Source organism: Chinchilla lanigera, unplaced genomic scaffold (assembly GCF_000276665.1).
Source record: "Chinchilla lanigera isolate Chin_1 unplaced genomic scaffold, ChiLan1.0 scaffold00017, whole genome shotgun sequence".
Taxonomy (NCBI): Eukaryota; Metazoa; Chordata; class Mammalia; order Rodentia; family Chinchillidae; genus Chinchilla; species Chinchilla lanigera.
Window position 1 is genome coordinate 1,131,698 of NW_004955418.1, and position 20,618 is coordinate 1,152,315.

The 20,618-nt window shown below is 47.9% G+C and overlaps 1 protein-coding gene across 3 annotated transcripts in view; it reads left to right on the forward strand.

Annotated features, from left to right (window-relative positions):
* Dnajc18 (DnaJ (Hsp40) homolog, subfamily C, member 18) overlaps positions 1-18,194 on the forward strand; it is a 30,193-nt gene extending 11,999 nt beyond the window's left edge. For all 3 annotated transcript variants that reach the window (XM_005382069.2, XM_005382070.2, XM_005382068.2), the window contains exons 3-8: positions 1,001-1,146; positions 2,094-2,279; positions 3,938-4,047; positions 4,953-5,062; positions 8,366-8,538; positions 14,785-18,194. In XM_005382069.2, the coding sequence (XP_005382126.1) occupies positions 1,001-1,146; positions 2,094-2,279; positions 3,938-4,047; positions 4,953-5,062; positions 8,366-8,538; positions 14,785-14,909 (850 nt within the window). In that variant the 3' untranslated portion in view covers positions 14,910-18,194. The remainder of the gene's footprint in view (positions 1-1,000; positions 1,147-2,093; positions 2,280-3,937; positions 4,048-4,952; positions 5,063-8,365; positions 8,539-14,784) is intronic.
* Positions 18,195-20,618: the final 2,424 nt, after the last annotated feature.

A 20,618-nucleotide genomic window follows, 5' to 3' on the forward strand; every position in this document is an offset into this window, starting at 1 on the left:
TGGTATAGTCAATGAGAAGGCCCTGGGTTCAGTCCCCAGTGCCAAAAAGAAAGAAAGATTGTTCTCATAATACAGATATGCTACTTGCCTTTTCCACTATCATTCTCTCATGATTGTGCAGTGGGATGTTTGAAAAGCTGCGTGGTATAATTTTTGTTTTCACTTCTAGTATTCTCAGTACTGTATTGGGCTGGGTATCGTGGTGCATGCCTGTAATCCCTGCACTCAGGAGGCTGAGGCAGGAGGATTACTGAGAGTTTGAGGCCAGCCTGGGCTACAAAGTGAGATCAAGGCCAGCCTGAACTGTATAGCAAAACCCTCTCTCAAAAAGATAAAAACAAAAACAAAAATAAACATATTGCATTGGTAGATATAACTCACACAAGCAGAAGTTCCTTCAGGGTTATCAGGAATCTGAAAAAAATTATTATTTTTTAAAGGCAGAAAATATTTATTGGGGGAAAGGAAGCTTCTGTCTAAGAGAAACAGAAGGGGTGCCAAGTGGGTTGCCCCTGCCAAGTATTTATTTACTTATTTTTATGGTACTAGGGATTGAAGCCTGAGCACTCTACCCCTGAGCTACATTCCCATCTTGTTTTATTTTGGAACTTTCTATCCTCCTTCCTTGGCCTTCCTTGGGATTATAGGTGTACGTATGCCACCACATCCAGCTTCAGAAGTTTTTTATACTCTTAAAAATTATCGAAATACAGCCAGGCATAACGGTGTACACATATCTTAAAAATGAAAAATAAAAAATATTTAAAAGTAAGGATGTAGCCCAGTACAAAGGTTCTGAGTTGAATCCCCAGTACCAGAAAAAAGTCTAGGTGGAGGACTTGAAAGTTTCGTTAATGGGTTCATTCGTTTTCTTTTAGGTTTGTTTTGGGTCGCATAGATTCCGGGGAGGATCAATGTATTCTTTTGTAGTTAATTGTAAAAGCGGCCTCTGTGGGTATACATATTTCTGGTTTTTTTTGTTTTTTGTTTTTTGTTTTAGGATCAAGAAGTGCAGAAATTACTATGAAATTCTAGGAGTTGCCCGAAATGCCAGTGATGAAGAACTTAAGAAAGCTTATAGAAAACTGGCCCTGAAATTTCACCCTGACAAGAACTGTGCTCCTGGAGCAACAGATGCTTTCAAAGGTCTGATTCTGAATTGATGTTAATTCTGCCCTTGAGATGGTTGATGACAGCAAATTTGCTTATAAGGCCATACACATGGCTTTATCCTTGTCGTGCTTTTTGTTTTGTTTTGTTTTGGTTTTCAAGACAGGGTCTCTATATGATTGACGCTGGCCTTGGCCTCCCAAGTGCTGGGATGACAGGTGTGCACTACCGTGCCTGGCCGTAATGCCCTTATTATTAACATGTTCATAGGAAAAGTATAGATAAAGAACATAAATACGGTTATAGAGCACACCTTTTCCACTGATTTCCATGATATGTTCAGAATGCATATATTTTTGTGGTACTAGGAATTGAACCCAGGATCTCATCCATGCTAAGCAAGTGTTTTACCATTAAGCTACATCTCTCTCAGTCCATTTATTTATTTATTTATTGAGAGAGGGTCTCACTGTATAGTGTAGTTGGCCTTGAACTCACAGCAGTCCTCTTGCCTCAGCCTCTCAAGCACTGGGATTAGAGGGGTGTGCTGGAGGCCTTGCACGTGCTAGGCAAATGCTCTACCAGTGAGCCACATCTCCAACCCTGAAGACTACGTCTCTGATGGATGAATGTGCTGGCCAGATAGAGGGCATTTCCCCAACACGTCTGAGAATTACAGTGATTCGCTACCTGTACTGAGGAGGGGCATTGGGGGTGTCCCAGGACAGCTGAATCAAGAACTTGATTACAAGTTCATTCTCACTTCAGGAGTATTTTGAGTTTGTCTGATTCCAGTGTTGTTTCTTGCTTATCAGGCTTGATCATGGGCAGTCTCAAGGGCAAACACTTTGGGGGCTTTGCAGGCCCAAGCATCTCCCTAGGCCCCTGTGATGTTGTCCAGCATCAGTTGGCTCCCGGCCTCCTTTGCTGCTGTGACGTTCAGCCGCAGCGAAGCTCTGCTCACCTCCCTGTTTTGGTTGCAGCGATAGGAAATGCCTTTGCAGTCCTGAGCAATCCTGACAAGAGACTCCGCTATGACGAATATGGAGATGAGCAGGTGACTGTCACTGCGCCTCGAGCCAGACCTTATAATTATTACAGAGATTTTGAAGCCGACATCACACCAGAAGAGCTATTTAATGTCTTCTTTGGAGGACATTTTCCTACAGGTTAGTATCCCAAAAGTATGATCCTTTATTTGTTTGTTTGAGACAGGATCTCACTAAGTATTCCAGACTGGCCTTGAACTCACTATGTAGCAAAGACTGGCCTCAAACTTGAGGTGATCCTCCTGCCTCAGCCTCCCTAATGCTGGGTTTTTTTGTGTGTGTCTTTTTGATATAGGGTCTCGCTATGCAGTTCAGGCTGGCCTTGAACTCACTTTGTAGCCCAGGCTGGTCTTGAACTCACAAAGATCCTCCTGCCTCAGCCTCCTGAGTGTTGGGATTACAGGAGTCCGCCACCACGCCTGGCCAATGCTGGGATTATAGGCATGTACCATCATGGCTGGTTCAGAATTATGATTCTTAAAAATATTTATTTATGGTTCTCCACAAGCTCTAGCTTCAAGATCTGATTAGAGGGACAGTGGTTTGGTGGAAACAGCAAGAATTCAGAATCAGTTGAACAGGAGTTTGAGGCAATTCTCTAACCTCTGGCTGTGTTTTTGACCAGATCATTTAGTGTCTCTCACCTAGTTCTTTTTTTTTTTTTTTTTTGGTTTTTCTCCGGTACCGGGAACCGAACTCACAACCTTGCGCTTGCCAGGCAGGCGCTTTGCCTGGCTAAATCCCCAGCCCCCTCTCACCTAGTTCTTCATCTGGAAAATGGTGCTTATAATATTTACTTCTCAATTACTATGAAGAGTAGATATTTCAGAGTGCTTTACAAATCATTACCAAAATCCCTATTATTATGAATATCCCTGGGAAATAGAAGTTATAAAGATAAGTTAGAAGTTGGCAAAAAAAAAAAAAAAAAAAAACAAAGAAAAAAAAGCTGCTGTGGTGGCTCATACCTGTAGTCCTAGTACTCAGGAGGCTGAGGCAGGAGGATTGCAGTGAATTCAGTGCCAACCTGGGCTACATAGTGAGTTTAGGCCCAGCCTGGAATACTTAGTGAGATTCTATATAGTGAGACCCTGTCTCAAAAACAAAACAAAACAAAACAAAACAAAAAGACAAAAGAAGTTGGGCACAGTGGCACATGCTTATAATTCTAGCTACTTGAAAGGCTGAGGCAGGAAGATCACAAGTTTGAAGCCAACCTGGGCAGTTTAGCAAGATGTTGTCTCAAAATAAAAGATAAAAAGAGCTGGGGATGTGGCTCCATGGTAAGGTGTCTCTGGGTTCAATACCCAGTACTGAAAAAAAAAAGGTTAGAAAAATATCCCCAGAAGGTCAGAACTGTGTGGTGCTGCGGGTTATACCCAGAGCCTCACACATGCTAGGCAAGCACTCCACCGCTGAGCCCCAGCCCCAGCCCTGTAAAATGGATCTTACAAGTTACTACTGAAGATACCAATGACAGTCTGATTGGGGCACAGAAACAGACATGAGCACACCAGGTATGACCCAGGGCCCAGACACTCTTCTGGTCTTTCAGAGTTCCCTCAGCAGTCACAGAGGACTGTTTATGGGCTGTCAGAAGAGCTAAGCACGTTTCCTGCCCAGCTGGCTCCCTGGGCTCACTGCCGCCTTATTCTCCTGCTGGGTAATATAGGCCAATACCCTATCCACAGAGAACCTCGCTGGGAGCTGGGACCTTGAAAAATGCAGAGAGGACCGTTTGCCATATGCCCTGCGAAGTGTTTTTCTTTCTGTTCTAGGAAATATTCACATGTTCTCAAACGTGCCTGATGACATTCAGTATTACCGCCGGCGGCACCGACACGAGAGGACACAGACTCGGAAGGAGGAGGAGGAAGATAAAGCTCAGGTGCCGGGGGGAGGGCAGCTGTGCTGAGCTATGAGGCTTGGTCAGTTCTAGAAACTCACCTTGTGCTGCTGCCGAAATGTGCTTCAGGGGAGCAGAGGCCATGGTGAGAGGAGCTGGGGAACTGGCCCTTATGAGCCAGAATCCACTCCCACCTCTACCTGCCGCTGGTTCTTTTGTTTCTCTCTAGATCTCAGTTTCCCTGTAGGGCTGTCTTGATCTAAGTTTTCTTAAATACAGAAAATGAGAGCCTCCTTCTGAAGATTCAGAGCTCACATGGCTGGAGCTAAGGGCTGGAGGGAGCCTCATGGAGCTCGAGAGAGAAGCACCGCTGGGCCTCCTGACGACAGGAACTGGGACCTGGGTGCCATGAGGCTCCCAGGCAGCGGTGCTTGCTGTGCGCCGGCCCACGCTGTCTCCGGCTTTTGCACTACGCTCAGCCGCCCTGTTGTTCTGAGCAGTCTGGCATAGTGTACTTGTCCTTGCAGACAGCACAGTGTCTGACAGTCTGCGTGAAGGACGACAAGCCTCACCCCAACCCCAAGGAGGGGGATGCTGACTGTCCCTGCTAGAGTTAGCTGGCCCCGTCTAGTCAGCTAGTCCTCCAAGGCAGGAGGTCACATGACACTGACCTGGGTCACAGAGCCCCAGCCCTGTGGGAATCAGGTCTAGGCTGATTGATCTCAAGGTGTTCGCTCTCAGTCCTGGAGAAGGGGCGCAGGATGACTGGGTGTCAGGCGGGGCTGTGGGCCGCCTCCTTCAGCGGAGCGAGTGAGAGTTCCTAGAGAAGCCCTGGACTTGGCGGACCCTCCTTACAGTGCATTAGAAATTTGTGTTTCTTTGTACTTGTATTTTTAATAAGCTTTACATTGATGAAGAATGATTACACCAACTTTTTTCCTTTCTAGACTACATATTCTGCATTTATTCAGTTACTTCCGGTTCTTGTGATCGTCATCATATCTGTTGTTACTCAACTGCTGGCTGCTAATCCTCCATATAGCCTGTTCTATAAATCGTAAGTCAAATATTTATAAGTCTATCTTAATAACAGTATAGAACATGAGAGATGTGGAGGTTCTGCCGATATGTTACTAACATTTTGTTTCACTTTTCACTGTGGAAAACACTGATTTTATGTTTAAAGGAACAGCTAAGTGGTAATAGTGCAAACTGGGAACCCCTACAGGCAGTCTCTGGAGGTCCTTAGATGGATTGTTTTGTTTTACAGTGACATCATCTGGTCAGTTGCAGAACAGCAGCAGGTAGTTCTGAAGGAACATGAGGTTCAGAGTAAATCCTTATCTCACCATGGTAGAGTTAGAAAGGACCCTACTGAGCCTGTGATAGGATTACTGAATTTCTGTGGGTCTGGGAGGATAATAACTGGGACCCAGTAATTATTTTTAATTTTAAAAAATTGTAAGAAGGAGCCGGGTGTGGTCACACACACTTGTAATCCCAGCACTCAGGAGGCTGAGGCAGGAGGATCGTTGTGAATTTGAGACCAGCCTGGGCTACAAAGTGAGCTCAAGTCCAGCCTGAACTGCATAGCAAGACACTGTCTCAAAAAACAGACCAAAAAAAATTGTACGAAGGAGCCAGATATAGTGGCACATATCTGTAATTGCAATTGGTAAGCTAAGGCAGGAGGACTGGCATGAGTTCGAGGTCAGCCTGGGGTATAGTGAAAGATTCTGTCTCAAAAAGCCAAAAAAAGAAATGTATACTCTTAGGCTCCACTGCACATTGATTGAAACAGAAACCTTGGGAGTCTGGACCAGAAAATCTGAGTTTTAACAAGCCCTCAATATCATTATGGCCCACACTAAAGTTTGAGAATCGCTGGATTTATTTTTTTCTTATTACTCATTAGTTTGATTTAGTGGACAAAAACCTTAAAAGAAGAATCTGGGCTGGTGCTGTAGCTGTACAATTAAGCAGGCACCCAGCATGTGTGAGGCCCTGGGTTCGACCCCCAGCAGTGCAAAAACGGGTGGAATTTATGGGTCACTACACGGCAGGAAGTATCTGTGTTGTGATCACTGTAAACTGAAAACTCTTGTTCTCGGCCAGCGTCTTCCTCTCCCGAGAGCAAAGCTGCGCTCCAGTCCACAGCTCAGAGAGAGATTACTGCAGTCGGGTACAGCGGCCCAACTCCTTCGCTCTCCCAGCTTCTCATCCTTTTCCATACAGAACCTTGATCTCTTTTCTTGTTAGGCCAGCGAGGAACTAGGGCTGCTCTACGAACCCCTTCCCAGAGGGAAGTGCAAGCAATCTTGTCCTGTGTGCCTAGGTGTTTGGCAGTGTCCTTAAATACATCAAAGGAGAAGGCTGGGGATGGGCACATTTAGCTCCATTAAGATGGAATTTGTCCAGCTTGGGCTTGGTACATTGGTGTCATATCGTTTTAACTTGAATTTGAGCTTACCTTAATTCATTTTGTTTTGTTTTGTTTTGTTTTGTTTTTGAGACAGGGTCTCACTGTGCAGTTCAGGCTGGCCTTAAAGTCACTATGTAACCCAGGCTGGCCTTAAAAGCAATCCTCCTGCCTCAGCCTCCTGAATGCTGGGATTATAGATGTGTACTACCTTTTTTCTTTTGGTATCAGGAATCAAACTCATGACCTCGCACTTGCCAGGCAGGCACTGTGCCGCTGAACTAAATCCCCATCTTTAATTCTTCAGTATGGTTCTGAGCACCAGATACCGTTGGATGTCTTGAACCCACAGAGTATTAGGCATCTTTTGCCATTCTCACGTACCAGCTATGTGTGATGTACTTTTTATCATGTCCTAAGAATTGGTTCTAGGTTGGAGCAAGCTGTCTGGTGTTTTCTAAATAGTTTGCTGTAGGCCGGGTGTGGTGGCGCATGCCTGTAATCCCAGCACTCAGGAGGCTGAGGCAGGAGGATCATTGTGAGTTCAAGACCAGCCTGGGTTACAAAGTGAGCTCAAGGCCAGCCTGAACTGCATAGTGAGGCCTTGTCTCAAAAAGACAAGATAAGACAAGACAAGACAAGACAAGACAAGAAAAGAAAAGAAAAGAAAACTAAATAGTTTGCTGTAATGTTACTTGGTTTATGCAGCCAGCATTTACCAATAGCCTACTCTCTCAGATGCGATGCCAGGTCCTCCACAATACACTAATCTTTGTTGTTGTTGTTGTTGTCTTTTTGGAACAGGGTCTCGCTATGCAGTTCAGGCTGGCTTTGAGCTCACTTTGTAGCCCGGGCTGGTCTTGAAGTCACTATGATCCTCCTGCCTCAGCCTCCCGAGTGCTGGCATTATAGGCATGTGCCACCACGCCTGACAGCTAATCATTTTTTAAAGCACCTAGCATTCTACTTTTTGCAGAAAAGAAAACAGTGTAAGAGTGTAACTCTTTGAAGAGAATAAACATATGCTGAAGCTGAATTCACAGCATGAACTTGCTCAAATAATATTGAAATGATGACTTTTACTACTTTGCTATAGGGAATAAGAAGGGCATAAATGTTGGGTATAAAATGGTGTCTATGAGCTAGGCATAGTGGCACACACCTGTAATCCTGGCACTCAGGAGGCTGAGGCAGGAGGGTCACCATGAGTTTAAGGCCAGCCTGAACTACTTAGGGAGACCCTGTCACAAAAAAAAAAAAAAAAAAAAAAAAAAAATTGGTGTGTATACTTGAACTGGAGGGCACATACCTGTAATCTCAGCATTCTGGGAGCCTGAGACAGGAGGACAAGAAATTGAAGCCTGGCTTGGACACTTTAGGGACATAGCACGACCCTATCTCAAAATAAAAAGTTTTTAAAAGGGCTACAAGCCAGTCATGGTGGCACATGCCTATAAATCCAGCACTTGGGAGGCTGAGGCAGGAGAATTGCTTCAAGTTCAAGGCCCACCTGGACTATACAGTGAGACCCTGTCTCACAAGGAGGTAGGGGTGCAGTTGTAACTCAGTGTGATGGCCTTGGGGTCCTTAATATCACACGAAGAGAAGAGAAGAGGGGAGGTGGGGGAGGAGAGGGGAAGGGAGGGCAGGGGAGGAAAAAGTATCTGGGCTGGTCATGGTGATGCATGTCTAGTCCTAGCACTTGGGAGGCTGAGCCAGGAGGGTCACCAAAGTTTGAGGCTAGCCTGGACTACCTAGTGTGCTTAAGGCCAGTCTGAACTACTAGGGAGACCCTGCCTCAAAAAACCAAAGGGAAAAAAAAGTATGTGCATCTGCTCTGTGATGAGGTGATGGTGATCATGATATCTGTGAAACTAGGGCTAAGAACAGTACTGCCAAATACGCCAACCTCATCTGCACCTCTGTCTGTCTTTGGTTTAGGACGTTGGGCTACACCATTTCTAGAGAGACCCAGAACCTGCAGGTGCCTTACTTTGTGGATAAAAACTTCGACAAGGCCTACAGAGGAGCTTCTCTGCGTGACCTAGAAAAGATAATAGAGAAGGATTACATCGATTACATCCAGACGAGTTGTTGGAAGGAGAAACAGCAGAGTAAGAAGCTTTTGCTGGGGGCTCTGATCCACCATGAGTCCTCCCCAGCTTCCCAATGCCTCCTCTCTTCTGGTTTGGGTTGTGTGTGTTTATGTGAGTAGAGACAGAGGACAGAGGCCCATTCAGGCTACCACCAAAAAAAGAAAAGGAGTGAGAGAAGCCAGGCAGGGTGGCCTATGCTTGTAACCACGGCTACTTGGGAGGCTAAGGCAGGAGGATCACAAGTTCTTGGTCAGCCTGAGCAACTTAGCAAGACCCTGTCTCAGAATAAGTGGAGCACCGTAGGGTTCAATACCCAGGCACACATACACACACCAAGGGGTGAGGGAGTTTATTTTGTGCGTGTGGTAGGAGGGTACCGGGAATCAACTCAGGACCTTGTGCTTACCAGGCAGGCCCTTGTTCCCCTGAGCTCTATCCCCAGCAAGGGGAGTTCGTTGGTAGAGTACATGTGGCCAAGACTGGGGAATCTTAGGAACTTAGGTAGTGCTTGTTGATCTCTCTGTGGGTCTCTGCCTCTCTGTGCCACTGGCCTCCCCCATCAGTGTCCTTCCTCGCTCTGTGCTTGCTGTGGTCACCGTGGTGCCATCTTCCTAGTTGCTCTCCCAGCTTCCCCAACACCAGTCATCGGTCCCTTTCTGTATCACAAGCTTGCTCCCGCCGTGCTCAGCGCTGGCTGCTTTGATCCTCACCTTCCAGTTCCCCATTCCCTAGAGGGCAGTCTGAGCCAGGCAGCCTGGCATTTGGAGCCAAACCAGGAGTGTATTGGTTGCTGGTGTTGAGTCAGGTGTCCCCTACCCCTGCCTATGCTGGCTATGGACACGCGGGACAAAAGTGGCTCCCTTCCTCTGTCCCTCAAGGGGTCCCTGTGGAGTCAGCGGCCACACCAGGGTCTGCCACTTGGCTTGCAGCCCCAGTCGGTATTGGGAAGTGCTGGCCCTGCCTTCCAGCCAGCAGCCTCGCTTTTGACCGCACTTGAATCTCACACACACACACACGCACCTGTGGTAACTGCATCTTATAAAACTTTGGATTTGGTTGATTTCTTTTTTCTTTTTCAAAGCAAACTCTGTCTCATCTTTTAAACTTTATTACTGACTATTATTAAATATCTAACAATGTCTGATAAAATTAGCCCTTTGGATTCTATCTCCAGAAACAAACAAAATTTAGCTGTCTGGTCACAGTGCCGCTAAGGCCGGGCTGGCCCAGCACCTACTCCTAACCCCATGCCCCAGGTTGATCTCCTTCCTTTTTTCATCATGAGACTGAGTCTCACTGAGTCACTAGGTTGTCCCGGCCGAGCTTGGACTTGTCGTCCTTTTGCCTCAGGTGCCCAGATCCCTGGGTGATAGGCGTGCACTGCCACCCCTGGCTCCCAGCCCTATTTTAGTTTTATTTTGAGTCAGAGTGTCACAGAGTTGACCTTGAACTAGCAATGCTTCTGCCTCAGTCTTCCCAGTAGTCGGGGTTCTAGGCATGCAGCACCAGCTCCCGGTGCGCTTTGTTCTTCCCGCTGGCCATGTCGTGCTAATTTTATGTGCCAGGCTGCTGGCACAGCCGTGCTTCAGAACAGGTGCTCAGCAAATGTCTTTAGAGAAGAGACGACTCTCAGGACCAGAAAGCAAGAACACTGAGGATTATGGGTCACAGAGCAGGGACAGTGTCCTACCTTAGACCCTTGGAGGCCTTGTCTCTGCCTTCTTTCTGTAAGCCAAAGTCCACCTGCCTTCATTACATTAGGAGGCTGGGGACAATAACTTCGGCACGTAAGGGCAGTTAAGTAGGTGAAGGAAATTGCTTTTTCATTTAAAAAAACAGAGGCATCAAGAAGTACTATACCCAACTGGTTAAACTATATTTTATACGTTTTAAAAAACAGCAAAAGGGGCTGGGGATTTAGCTCAGCGGCAAAGCGCCTGCCTGACAAGTGCAAGGTCGTGAGTTCGGTTCCCGGTACCGGAGAAAAACCAAAAAAAAAAAAAAAAAAAAAAAAAAAAAAAAAAAAACAGCAAAGAGTTGGGTGTAGTGGCACAAGCCTGTAATCCCAGCACTTGGGAGGCTGAGGTGGGAGGATCACCATGAGTTTGAGGACAGCCTAGGCTACATAGTGAGTTTAGGGCCAGTCTGAATTATAGAGCAAGACCCCGCCTCAAAAAACAAAAAAACAACAACAAAAAAAGCATTTGGGAGCAAGATAAATGCCGCAGGCATATATATCTGGATCCAGCTGGATGAAAGCTGACGTATATGTCCTAAACATTCCCCTTGCTCTGGGCACTAGAAGAGTTTTGAATTTATTGCTTTCTGCTAGAACTGGAGGAAAATCTACATTCACATCTTCAAACACACGCACACATTCCTCTGGCATGCGCATGTCACAAAGCTAGAGCTATGCTGAGCTCATGGTGAGGACTGCACCAAAGGCGGCCTCTGGCGCTCCCACCCACACGAGGCCGGTTTCGGAGTCTTGGCGCTGTGCAGGTACAAGCGGGAACCCAGGCAGTGGGCAGAACTCTTGTGCTCCAGGTTCTGCGCGTGGTTATCGGCACAAACCCCTCAAAAGCTTTCTGGCATTCCAGCACAATGGCTGTGCGGGGCCCACGCTGCCCAAGTGCCATTTGAGAACAGGCAGCACCTGCCCTCCGCAGCCCGGCAAGTGCAGCCAACAAGGGTAAATTTAGCACTTGGAGGTTGTAAAAATAAACCCACTTGAGAGCAGAGTTCACTCCTGGCAAAACCCAGGGTGGTGACTGTGAATCGGAGTTAGCAGTTGTCTGTGTTAATCTTCAGTTTGCTTGTTTTCTCCTTAGAATGCCTGCTCTGGGCGAATTTGTGTGAGTAACCCCTCACTAAGAACACTGACTGCCCTGGGCCTCCTTCACGGGGTCTGTGTAACAAACCCGAGGAGGGTGGGGAGGACCTGGGCTGGGCAGGACAAAAGCAACAGTCAGAAAACTGCCCTCCAGCCTAGTACAGCCCAGGCCTGTCTGGCTGAGGAGCATTATTTATTTATTTATTTTTGGTCTTTTTGAGACAGGCTCTTGCTATGCAGTTCAGGCTGGTCTTGAACTTGCTTTGTAGCCCAGGCTGGCCTCAAACTCCCATCAGTCCTGCCTTAGCCTCCTGAGCGCTGGGATTGCAGACGTGCACCACCATGCCTGGCCAAGAGCATTCTTTCCAGGCCCTTGAGCAGGGTTGCAGCATAGGGAGTTTAGGCTCCCATAGGGAGGTAGAATGAACTTCCTTCTGGCGGCTCTCGGAGGTGGTGTGGGTATGACAGCACGGTGCCGGCACAGATCAAGCACCGATGCCTGGTGGCATCCGGGCTTTTCATGGCCTTGCACTGCAGACGGGAGACAGCAGTCTCCAGGGCTAGATCATGGAGCGGGCATGTGTTGGGCTTCCCACCAGTCAGCCTTTAGTGGGCTCCTGTGCAGCTTGTCCCTGGGAGTAGCTCCAGGACTCTGCCCTTGGCACGTTGCCAGTTGGTTTACCTTTGAGGCGCAGTGTTCTGTCCATCTGTCATGCTGGTGTGCAGGACAAAGGGAACATTTTGTTAAGAATAAAAAGTGTTCTCTTGATCCTGTCTCTCCACAGATTTTTTTCCCCAGCTACTTAGAAGTTACTGAATAGTAACAGAACGTGTCAAAAGTAACGTTCTTCCCCTTCACTGTGCTCATTGAAGGGTGAAAGGGTTCTCTGGCAGTTTGAAAAGAGGTTTTTTTTTTTTTCCCCAGTACTGGGATCGAACTCACAACCTCGTGCTTGCTAGGCAGGCACTGTGCCGCTGAGCTAAATCCCCAGCCCCTGGAAAGAGGTTTTGTAAGCCTGGTAGTGGGGTTGTGGGATGTAATTCCTTGAAACACTGTCCTTGGGCAGGGTCATTTCTTTGGTTTTGTTTTGCTTTTTTTGAGACAGGGTCTCACTATGTAGTTCAGAGTAACCTTGAACTCTATGTAGCCCAGGCTGGCCTTCAACTCACAGAGATCCTCCTACCTCAGCCTCCCAAGTGCTGGGGTGACAGGCGTGCAAAGCCACACCCAGCAGTGGGCCCTGACCTAGTTTCATTAACTATGAAAAGCAATGTGATATAATGCTTTAAGAAAAGCATTTGTACATGTGCAGATGTCTTTCATCAGCTTTTTTTCTTTCCTCAGCTTTTTTGGTTTGGTTTGGTTTGGTTTTTTGAGACAGGGTCTTGCTATGAAGTTTACGTTGGCCTTGAACTACTATGTAGTCCAGGCTGGCTTCTAACTCCCAGCAATCCTTCTGCCTCAGCCTCCTGAGTGCTTTGGATTACAAGTGTGCACCACCACACCCTGCTCTTTTGTTTTGTTTTGGTTTGATTTTTTTTGGTACTAGGAATCAATCTCAGGACCTTGCACTTGTCAGGCAGGCACTTATGCCACTGAGCTATATCCCAGGCCCCTGTTTTGTTTTTTGAAGTTGAGTCTTACTATGCAGTTCAGGTTGGCCTTGAAATCATGGTGATCCTCCTGCCTCAGTTTCCTGAGTGCTTGGATTACAGGTGTCCTCTACCATGCCTGGCTTACCAGGTTTTACAGTAGTCTTCAGAGTAGAAAATATTAAGAATCAGTAGCCTTTAATGTTTTCTGGACTGTGATGTCAAGGAATGAGTTATCTAGAAAAAGCTGGTAAACGAACCTAAGGGATTTGAATGAAAAGGAAGGCCGCGCAGTCCATTCTATGTCCTAGTGGACCTGGGCACTAAAGACCCAGGGAAGTAGACTGATTTCACCGAGACCTAAATAGGTTCCCCATGTGGCAAGAAGCCCAAGAGATGGAGACAGCACTGAGCCCTGGGCAGGACAGGAGCAGGGAGTTTTCCCTGGAGTGCAGCGCACGACCCTCCATGAAGGTGACTGCCCAGGCAGCTGAGGCCGGCAGCACCCGTGCGCCCGCCGGGAGGCACACTGTCCGCAGCCAGGAGCCCCACAGCCTGCCAAGCCACGCCTGGCAGGGGAGGGCTTTCCCCCACGCCCGCCCCTCACCCGGAGTCCTGCACCTAGCTGCACTTTGGGCTTCATAGAATGATTGTGAACAGAAATGCCAGGCAGTATGTTATGGGGGCAGAAACTCACTCAGAAAGCAGTGCCCATTGTTGCTCCTGGCTAAATATTAATTCCTGTTTCCAGGCAATTTGCTGATTAATCAGACAGGCGCCTTTGTTCCACCAAGAAAAACAAAATCCGTCAGAAAAGTGATTAAGAATGGGTAGGCATGCTTCAAAATGATTAAAATAGCACTTGCACAAGATCTGTCCCTTACACCCTGAGAGCTTCCTGCCGCAGCTCTTGGGAGCCACAGGGCCCATTCTGCATGCAGCTTATCTCCGGAGGTGCTTTTGAGGCATTTCTCTCTCCAAATGTCTGAAACCTCACAGAAGAATAAAAAATCAAGGCAGTCAAACCACTGTGGAGTCAGGAAACACAGCAGAGATTTTAGTCCAGCTAAAAATAGAATAACCTTCTCTACCCTGAAAAGAAAATGAAATTCATTTAGTCAAGGAGACAAAGGTCACCAGATCCAGATGATTTCACTTTTAAAAGAGCCCAGCTGCATTTTGCCTCTAAGCTGGGGACCCCACATGTGGTGAGGGAGGGAAGGAAGCTGCCAGCAGCCCGGCCCTCTGCAGATGCCTGCCCGCAAGAGGTCAAGCCCCGCGTGGGGCGCGAGTTAGGATCAGCCAGGCTGGGGAAGGGACGAAACAGCTGTCTTTGCTTCACAGGACAGCAATAGGTACTGGCTTCAGTCTGGCCACCTGCCATCCAAATGCCATGGACAGGAAGGCCCCACAGTCTCCTCTTACTGCACACGTGCACATTTCCGAAGCTGGGTGCCGAATGTTTTACTGATAAGAGCTAAGTCTAGGGCTTTTACGATATAGCACAGATGCTGTAGGATGACAGGCTCACAGGTGTCCTCTAATCCTCAGCACCTGGTGCAGTGCTTAATACAAATAAATAAATAAATTTAATGGAAAGAGAAAGCATTTAAAAAGCCAAGCATGGTGGCATACCCCTGTAATTCCCACACTCAGGAGACTGAGGCAGGAAGTTCCACAAGTTCCAGGCCAGCTTGGGCTACATAATGAGACCCTATCTCAAAAAAAAAAAAAAGAAAAGAAAAGTATTTAAGGAAAGGCACTTTGATCCCAGAGATATTGAAATGAAATGGGAGCTCAGCTCTTTTGATGAACTGGTTATCTGTTTTACCTTGCAGAGTCAGAGCTGACAAACCTAGCAGGATTGTACCGAGATGAACGATTGAAACAGAAAGCAGAATCGCTGAAACTGGAAAACTGTGAAAAACTTTCCAAACTAATTGGGCTGCGCAGAAGTGGCTGAGATGGTGACGTGTACACTCAGGGTTGGGGTTTTGTTACTTATTATTATTTATGTTCCTAATTCCATTTTATAATACAAAATTAGGACCTGATGAACATTTCCCTGTTTGCTAATGTTTGTTGGGCGGTGTTGCAGGAAATTGAGCCCGGAGCCACACAGTCACCAGAGCCAGCTTTCTGAGTCAGGGGGCCCTCCGAGTTACACAAATGGCAGAGTGTTTCTCCCCGCCCCTGCTCTGTGCTTGCCTGGCCTGTGTGAGTGCAGTTTAGGGCAGCAGCGCCATCCGAATCTGCTTTTTTCCTGTGACTTGTCTGGTTACAGAGAAGCTGTCCGTTTTCAGCCAAGTATAAGCCCAGCAGGTGTAAGCCCACAGAGTAAGCCCACAAGTATAAGCCCAGCACTCAGGAGGCTGAGGCAGGAAGAATTTGAGGCCAGCCTGGGATGCTACATAGAAAATTTTAGGCCAGCCCAGACTATATATCGAGACTCTGTCCCCTGCCAAAAAAAATCTGTTTTGGATTTAGAAAGGATGGATTTTCTTCCTTCTTCCCTTCTTCAGTGAAGCCTCAATGTCCAGGCATTCCTGGGCTTGTCCAAAGCAGCTTCCTGTTATTTCCGACATCTGCCAGGAACTAGACTGCTCTCTCTTTGGGACTGTCAGCACCCCAGGACTCCGCCTTTGGGTCTTGCTCCTGCTCAGCTTTGATTTCCTAAGGGGAAGGTGGAGAAACTAAAGCTGTTCAGCCCGCAGTTTTCTCCCCTCCCAGTCTCTGTTCAGTCAGGGAACATTAGCAAACTGCCTGAGTTGAGGGTCTTTTATTTTCTTAATCCTCTGGCAAAGGGTCCAGAAAAAAATTGAAGATTGAAACAGTTCAGCAGACAGCTCAGCAGCAGATGGGGGGCCGGGGGAGAAGCTAAGCTGTAAGCCGCTATTCCCACTCCTCCGTGCAGACCCCCGTCCACCATAGGTGGCAGAGCATGTCCTTTGTGTGACTTCGTCTTGCTGTCGTCCCTTGGAATCATCACACTCAAGCTGAGACCCCACAGCCCACAGAGGGACCGCGGCCAGAACTGAGACGCAGCCTCGTCAGCAGCCAGGCTGGGGCTCAAGCCTGGGGGTGGAGGGGGCTGTCCTGTCTAGTGACGCTCCCTGCCATCATTTTGTGTAACCTGGGGCCCTAGAGCCTGTGGTATGAGACTTCTTGTCATTCGCCGCTCACGGAGAGCCTACCATAAAGCGTGCGTCTTGTTACTTCAGCCTCCTCACAGCCCTGTGGAGGAGGTGCTTTGTTTTTATGAATGAGAATATTGGCCTAGAGAGGGCTGCTGCTCTGGGTCATACAGGAGCCAGATGGTGGGCAGTTGTCAGGTAGAAGGTGTGAGAGGTCACCTTTAATTTTCAAGGGATCCTAGTCAGATGGCAAAGAAGAATCCCCCAGACGCCTCTGTGCCCACCACCCCAGAGCAGCCCTGCATCTTTCTACAAATGCCCTGCAGCCATTTGGGACAGTCTTCCCGCTGGCCTTTAGGAAGCAGAACCCTCCCAGTGCAAGTCCTGTACACAAAATAGGAAGTCCTCAGGCAGGCATGCCTTCCTGCTGTGACAGGAACTGTGGTGTCACATAGGCTACGTGGTACTGGGCCTTCCTGTGGAGGTGAGCAACCCGGACTGGGCTGCCAGATTACCCCAGAAATGTCCAGTGTGGTTCAACGTATGTGTGTGCTAGAGGCGGGAAATGGGTTATAGGTAAAGAATGGGACTTTTAGTGGCTGGGAGGGCACAAGTGCTCAGCTACAGAGAGCCAGAGCAGTTCTAGAAACAGCCAATTTTGCTGCCCAGTTGCCCAGGCTGGCCTCAGACTCATGATCCTCCTGCCTCAGCCTCCACACGAGCTGGGATTATAGGTGTGTGCTACCACTCCCAATTTTCCTGGTTTTTTGACCTCCTTGACCTCTCAGTGATAGAGAATTTACACTATAAAATGTGCTTATGGAAAGTTCCTATACACACAAAAATCAAAGCTCTCCTCACCCTCAGCCCCTGCTAGCAAATGGGCCATAATGAAACCAGCCTGACAGGTTAAAGGACCTGCTCTAGATGCCCACAAATAGCATAGGCATATTTTATGGACTTCATAGTGGTGATGAGTTACCTGTGATGACGCTAACTAGAGGTGGTACTAACTTCATTAAATGTCATGCTGATGGCTGTTTTTATAGCATTGACAGTATGTTTTGTTTATTACTAATAGGCCACACATTTATGTCTGGTTTTTCTCAAACTGTCGTTTGGCTGAAGGATAGTTTAAGCTACTGTGTTTGGTACTCTGCAGAAACTTGTAATCTTTGATTTCCTTGGTCATGTTTTCAATGGGTTGTCTGTACAGTGGTAAAATAGGCTGCTTCCCTCTTGCCTGCGTCCCTCGTCCCTCGGAAGACTCCCTGATAGCACAGACACTCCTGAGCTGTCAGAACCGGTGCAGCTGCTCTGTTTCCCTCATGTCCCTGCAGACCCCAGCTGTGTGCTGCAAGAGGGCTGGGGCACGGGGCGTGGGGCCCGTGTGGAACCCCGAGCTCTGGCTCCAGGGATCAGCAGCGAGGAGGGACGGGGCCCTTCTCACCGTAACAGTGCCTCTCACTGGAAGGAACCCATGTCCCTGGGGTCATCTGCTCACAACAGAAAATGAACTTCCTTGATCAGCCCCAGGCCTCAAAGCTTGGCAGCAGCGGCCAGTAAGCGAAGGACATTGCTGTGCTTACTGGTGGAAACGACTAGAAATTACAGCGATGCCAAGCCCCACCAGAACGTGAGCACAGCAGCCTGGCCAAGTGGCACGCTCTTACTTCCCTCCTGGCACCGTGAGGGGCGCTGTCACAGCCGGCCACGCATCCCGTCCATCGTCTGTGCATGCAGCTCCTCCAGGAGCTGGCTTCACCTGTGTTTACTTTAGACTCACTGAAGGTGTTGCCTTAGTGTCCTAATGCATTTATTTTTGGAAAGGGTAAGTTACTACACATCTTATTATTTGAACCTGCATCGCTGACACCTCATGCAGTGGCCACCAACTACCTACCCGTGTGTTAGCTATGGATGGTGTCATTTGCACCCCTCTCAGTATTCTCAATTAAAGGTGTGACTGTCCTGTGACCAGAGTCAGGGATGACACAGATGAAATCAGCTCCTGGTGGAGTAAAAATCCCAAAAACCCTGGTCACCTGATCCATTGCATCTAGATTGAGTGTATTTTAACAAAGAAAAACATTAAATGATTTTCTATAAGGAGAGCGGCTTCCTGTTTTTTCTTTGTTCTTTGGCCTTTGCCTGGACACCTTGGGCACTATACATGCTTGAGCCCCTCAGAGCCACTCAGTGCCAGAGAAACTGTGGACCTCTGTCCCAGTCTTCTCTCCTCTAATAGTGGGGTTGTTCGTGTTTAGAACAGTAGACAGCATTGACGGTGTCATAAACTCCATATTTTCTATCGGATGACAGCAACTGCAGAATATCAGAGTCATCTACGGGTGATGTCAGTCTACACTCACCATCAGACAGAGCAGGTGTAGAGCCAGGCATGGTGGCACACACCTATAATCCTAGCACTCGAGAGGCTGAGGCGGGAGAATCAATGCAAGTTCAAGGCCAACCTGAGCTAAATGTGAGACCCTGTCTCAAAAAAAAAAAGAACAATCAGGTGTAATCTGAGTTTCTTGCTGGCTTTGCTCACAGTGGTTCACATATTTAGGGAAATCAATTTTAAAATATAGTTGTGCCAGGCTAGCAGTACCCACCTATAATCCCAACATAGAGGGAGGCAGGATCACAAGTTCAAGTCCCACCTGGACAGTCTGTTGAGACCTTCACAATAAAAAAATGAGGCCTGGAGATGTAGCTCAGTGGGACGGCGCCTATGGGTTTGATCCCCAGTACTGGGAAAATCAGTTTATGACATTTGCTTGAGCTCATCTGGCCACAATATCTTAGAGGGATAAAAGGTGTGAGATTCAATTCAGGAAAATGCAAGAACTTGCCATGTGCCAGGCAGGGTGAGTTTCTCAGATAAGTGTCAGGAACAAGTGAGACCCAGGCCCAAGGCTTGGCTGTTGGAACAAACATCTAGTGAGAAAACCAGGCTTTAGGTTCAGCTTCCCCAGTGGGATGATGTCACAGGGGAACAAAGGATCAGGAAGAGACCTGACATGGACTCGCCTTCCCTATGGAGATGAGCTAACACTTTTTAGATGGAGGAGCATGAAAGCTGCACACCACACTTCCTTTCCACAAACAGCGTTACCAGCTGGCACTCACCATACCTAATCTTCATGCCCGTTCGTGGCCCCTTTCTAGTCTGGGGTGGCCTTTCATCCCCTTCAACCAATAGAAAGTGGCCAAACTAGCAGCCTCCGTTTTTGCACTTGGGGGAAAACCTACCACCACTTCAATCCGGCTCCCCTGAGACCTCGTGGAAAAGCTGCACAGGAGAGTACCAGGCAGCCAAGCTGGCCGATGGGAGGAGCAGATAATCTCCGACTGGAGAACCTGGACCGCATAAAACAGACTGGTGTCTTAGCCATTACATTTTGTGATTGTAACCCTGGACAACCAAATATTCCGATGGCCTTTTCCCCATGTCTCCTTGTTATGGTTTGCATCTGCATGTCCCCCCAAATCCTCATGCAGTCATGGGGCAGGCTTCTAGATTCATGATTGAGCCATGATCCAATGCTGGAGTTATGTGTGTGAGTGGTACACCTGCCCTGGGGTGGGCAGCTTGCATACATTGCAAGGGAAAGAGGCTGCTTGCCATTGCTCTCCCTTTTGCTCTTGTTATTTTTGCTGTCTTCTGCCGCCATGAACTGTTGCCCTCTGCCATTTACCACCCTGCCTTGGAGCCAGCCTAGTATGGACTGAAACCTCCACCAACTGTGAGCTAAATAAACCTTTCCTTCCCTAATTCTGGGTGTCAGGTATTTTGTCTCAGCAGCGAGAGAAAAGGAACCAAGACAGCCCTCCATGCTTACCTCTAACACATCCCAAACCTATCGCTTCTCCTCTGATGCTGCCTGGCTGCCACCGCTGTGCACTCTTGTTGCCATAGCCTTGTGTCTCTGCTTGCGCACAGGGCCCCCTCCGATCTACACACCTCCCTGCAACCAGGTGCTTTGTTTTGGTTTGGTTTTGCAGTGCTGTGAATTGATTGTAGGCCTACTGAGCTACATCTCTAGATTGATTGATTGAGTTTGTTTGAGACAGGGTCTCACTATATAACCCCGGCTGGCCTCAAACTTTTGGCAATCCTCCGGCTTCAGCTTCCTGGGCGCTGGGATTACAGGCGTGTGCCACCACATCCAGCCCCCTTTCTATTTCTTGAGACAGGGTCTCATTAAATTGCCTGAGCTGGCTTTTTTTTTTTTGGTACTGGAAATTGAACTCATGACCTCATGCTTGCCAAGCAGGCGCTGTACCGCCCAAGCTGGCTTTGAACTTGCCACCCTCTTGCCTCAGCCTCCTGGGTAATTCCAGTTACAGGCATGCACCACCACATCCAGCTCAGTAGCTTTCTTTTGCCCCCAGAAGAAAAACCAATTCCTCAGTATGGCCTACCATGATTAGCAGTTCTGCTAAGTTCTTGGCCTCTCCTCATTGCCTTATACATCCCTTTTCTTTTCTGAAATATTAACCCCAGGGACTTTGAATGCAGTGTTTCCATC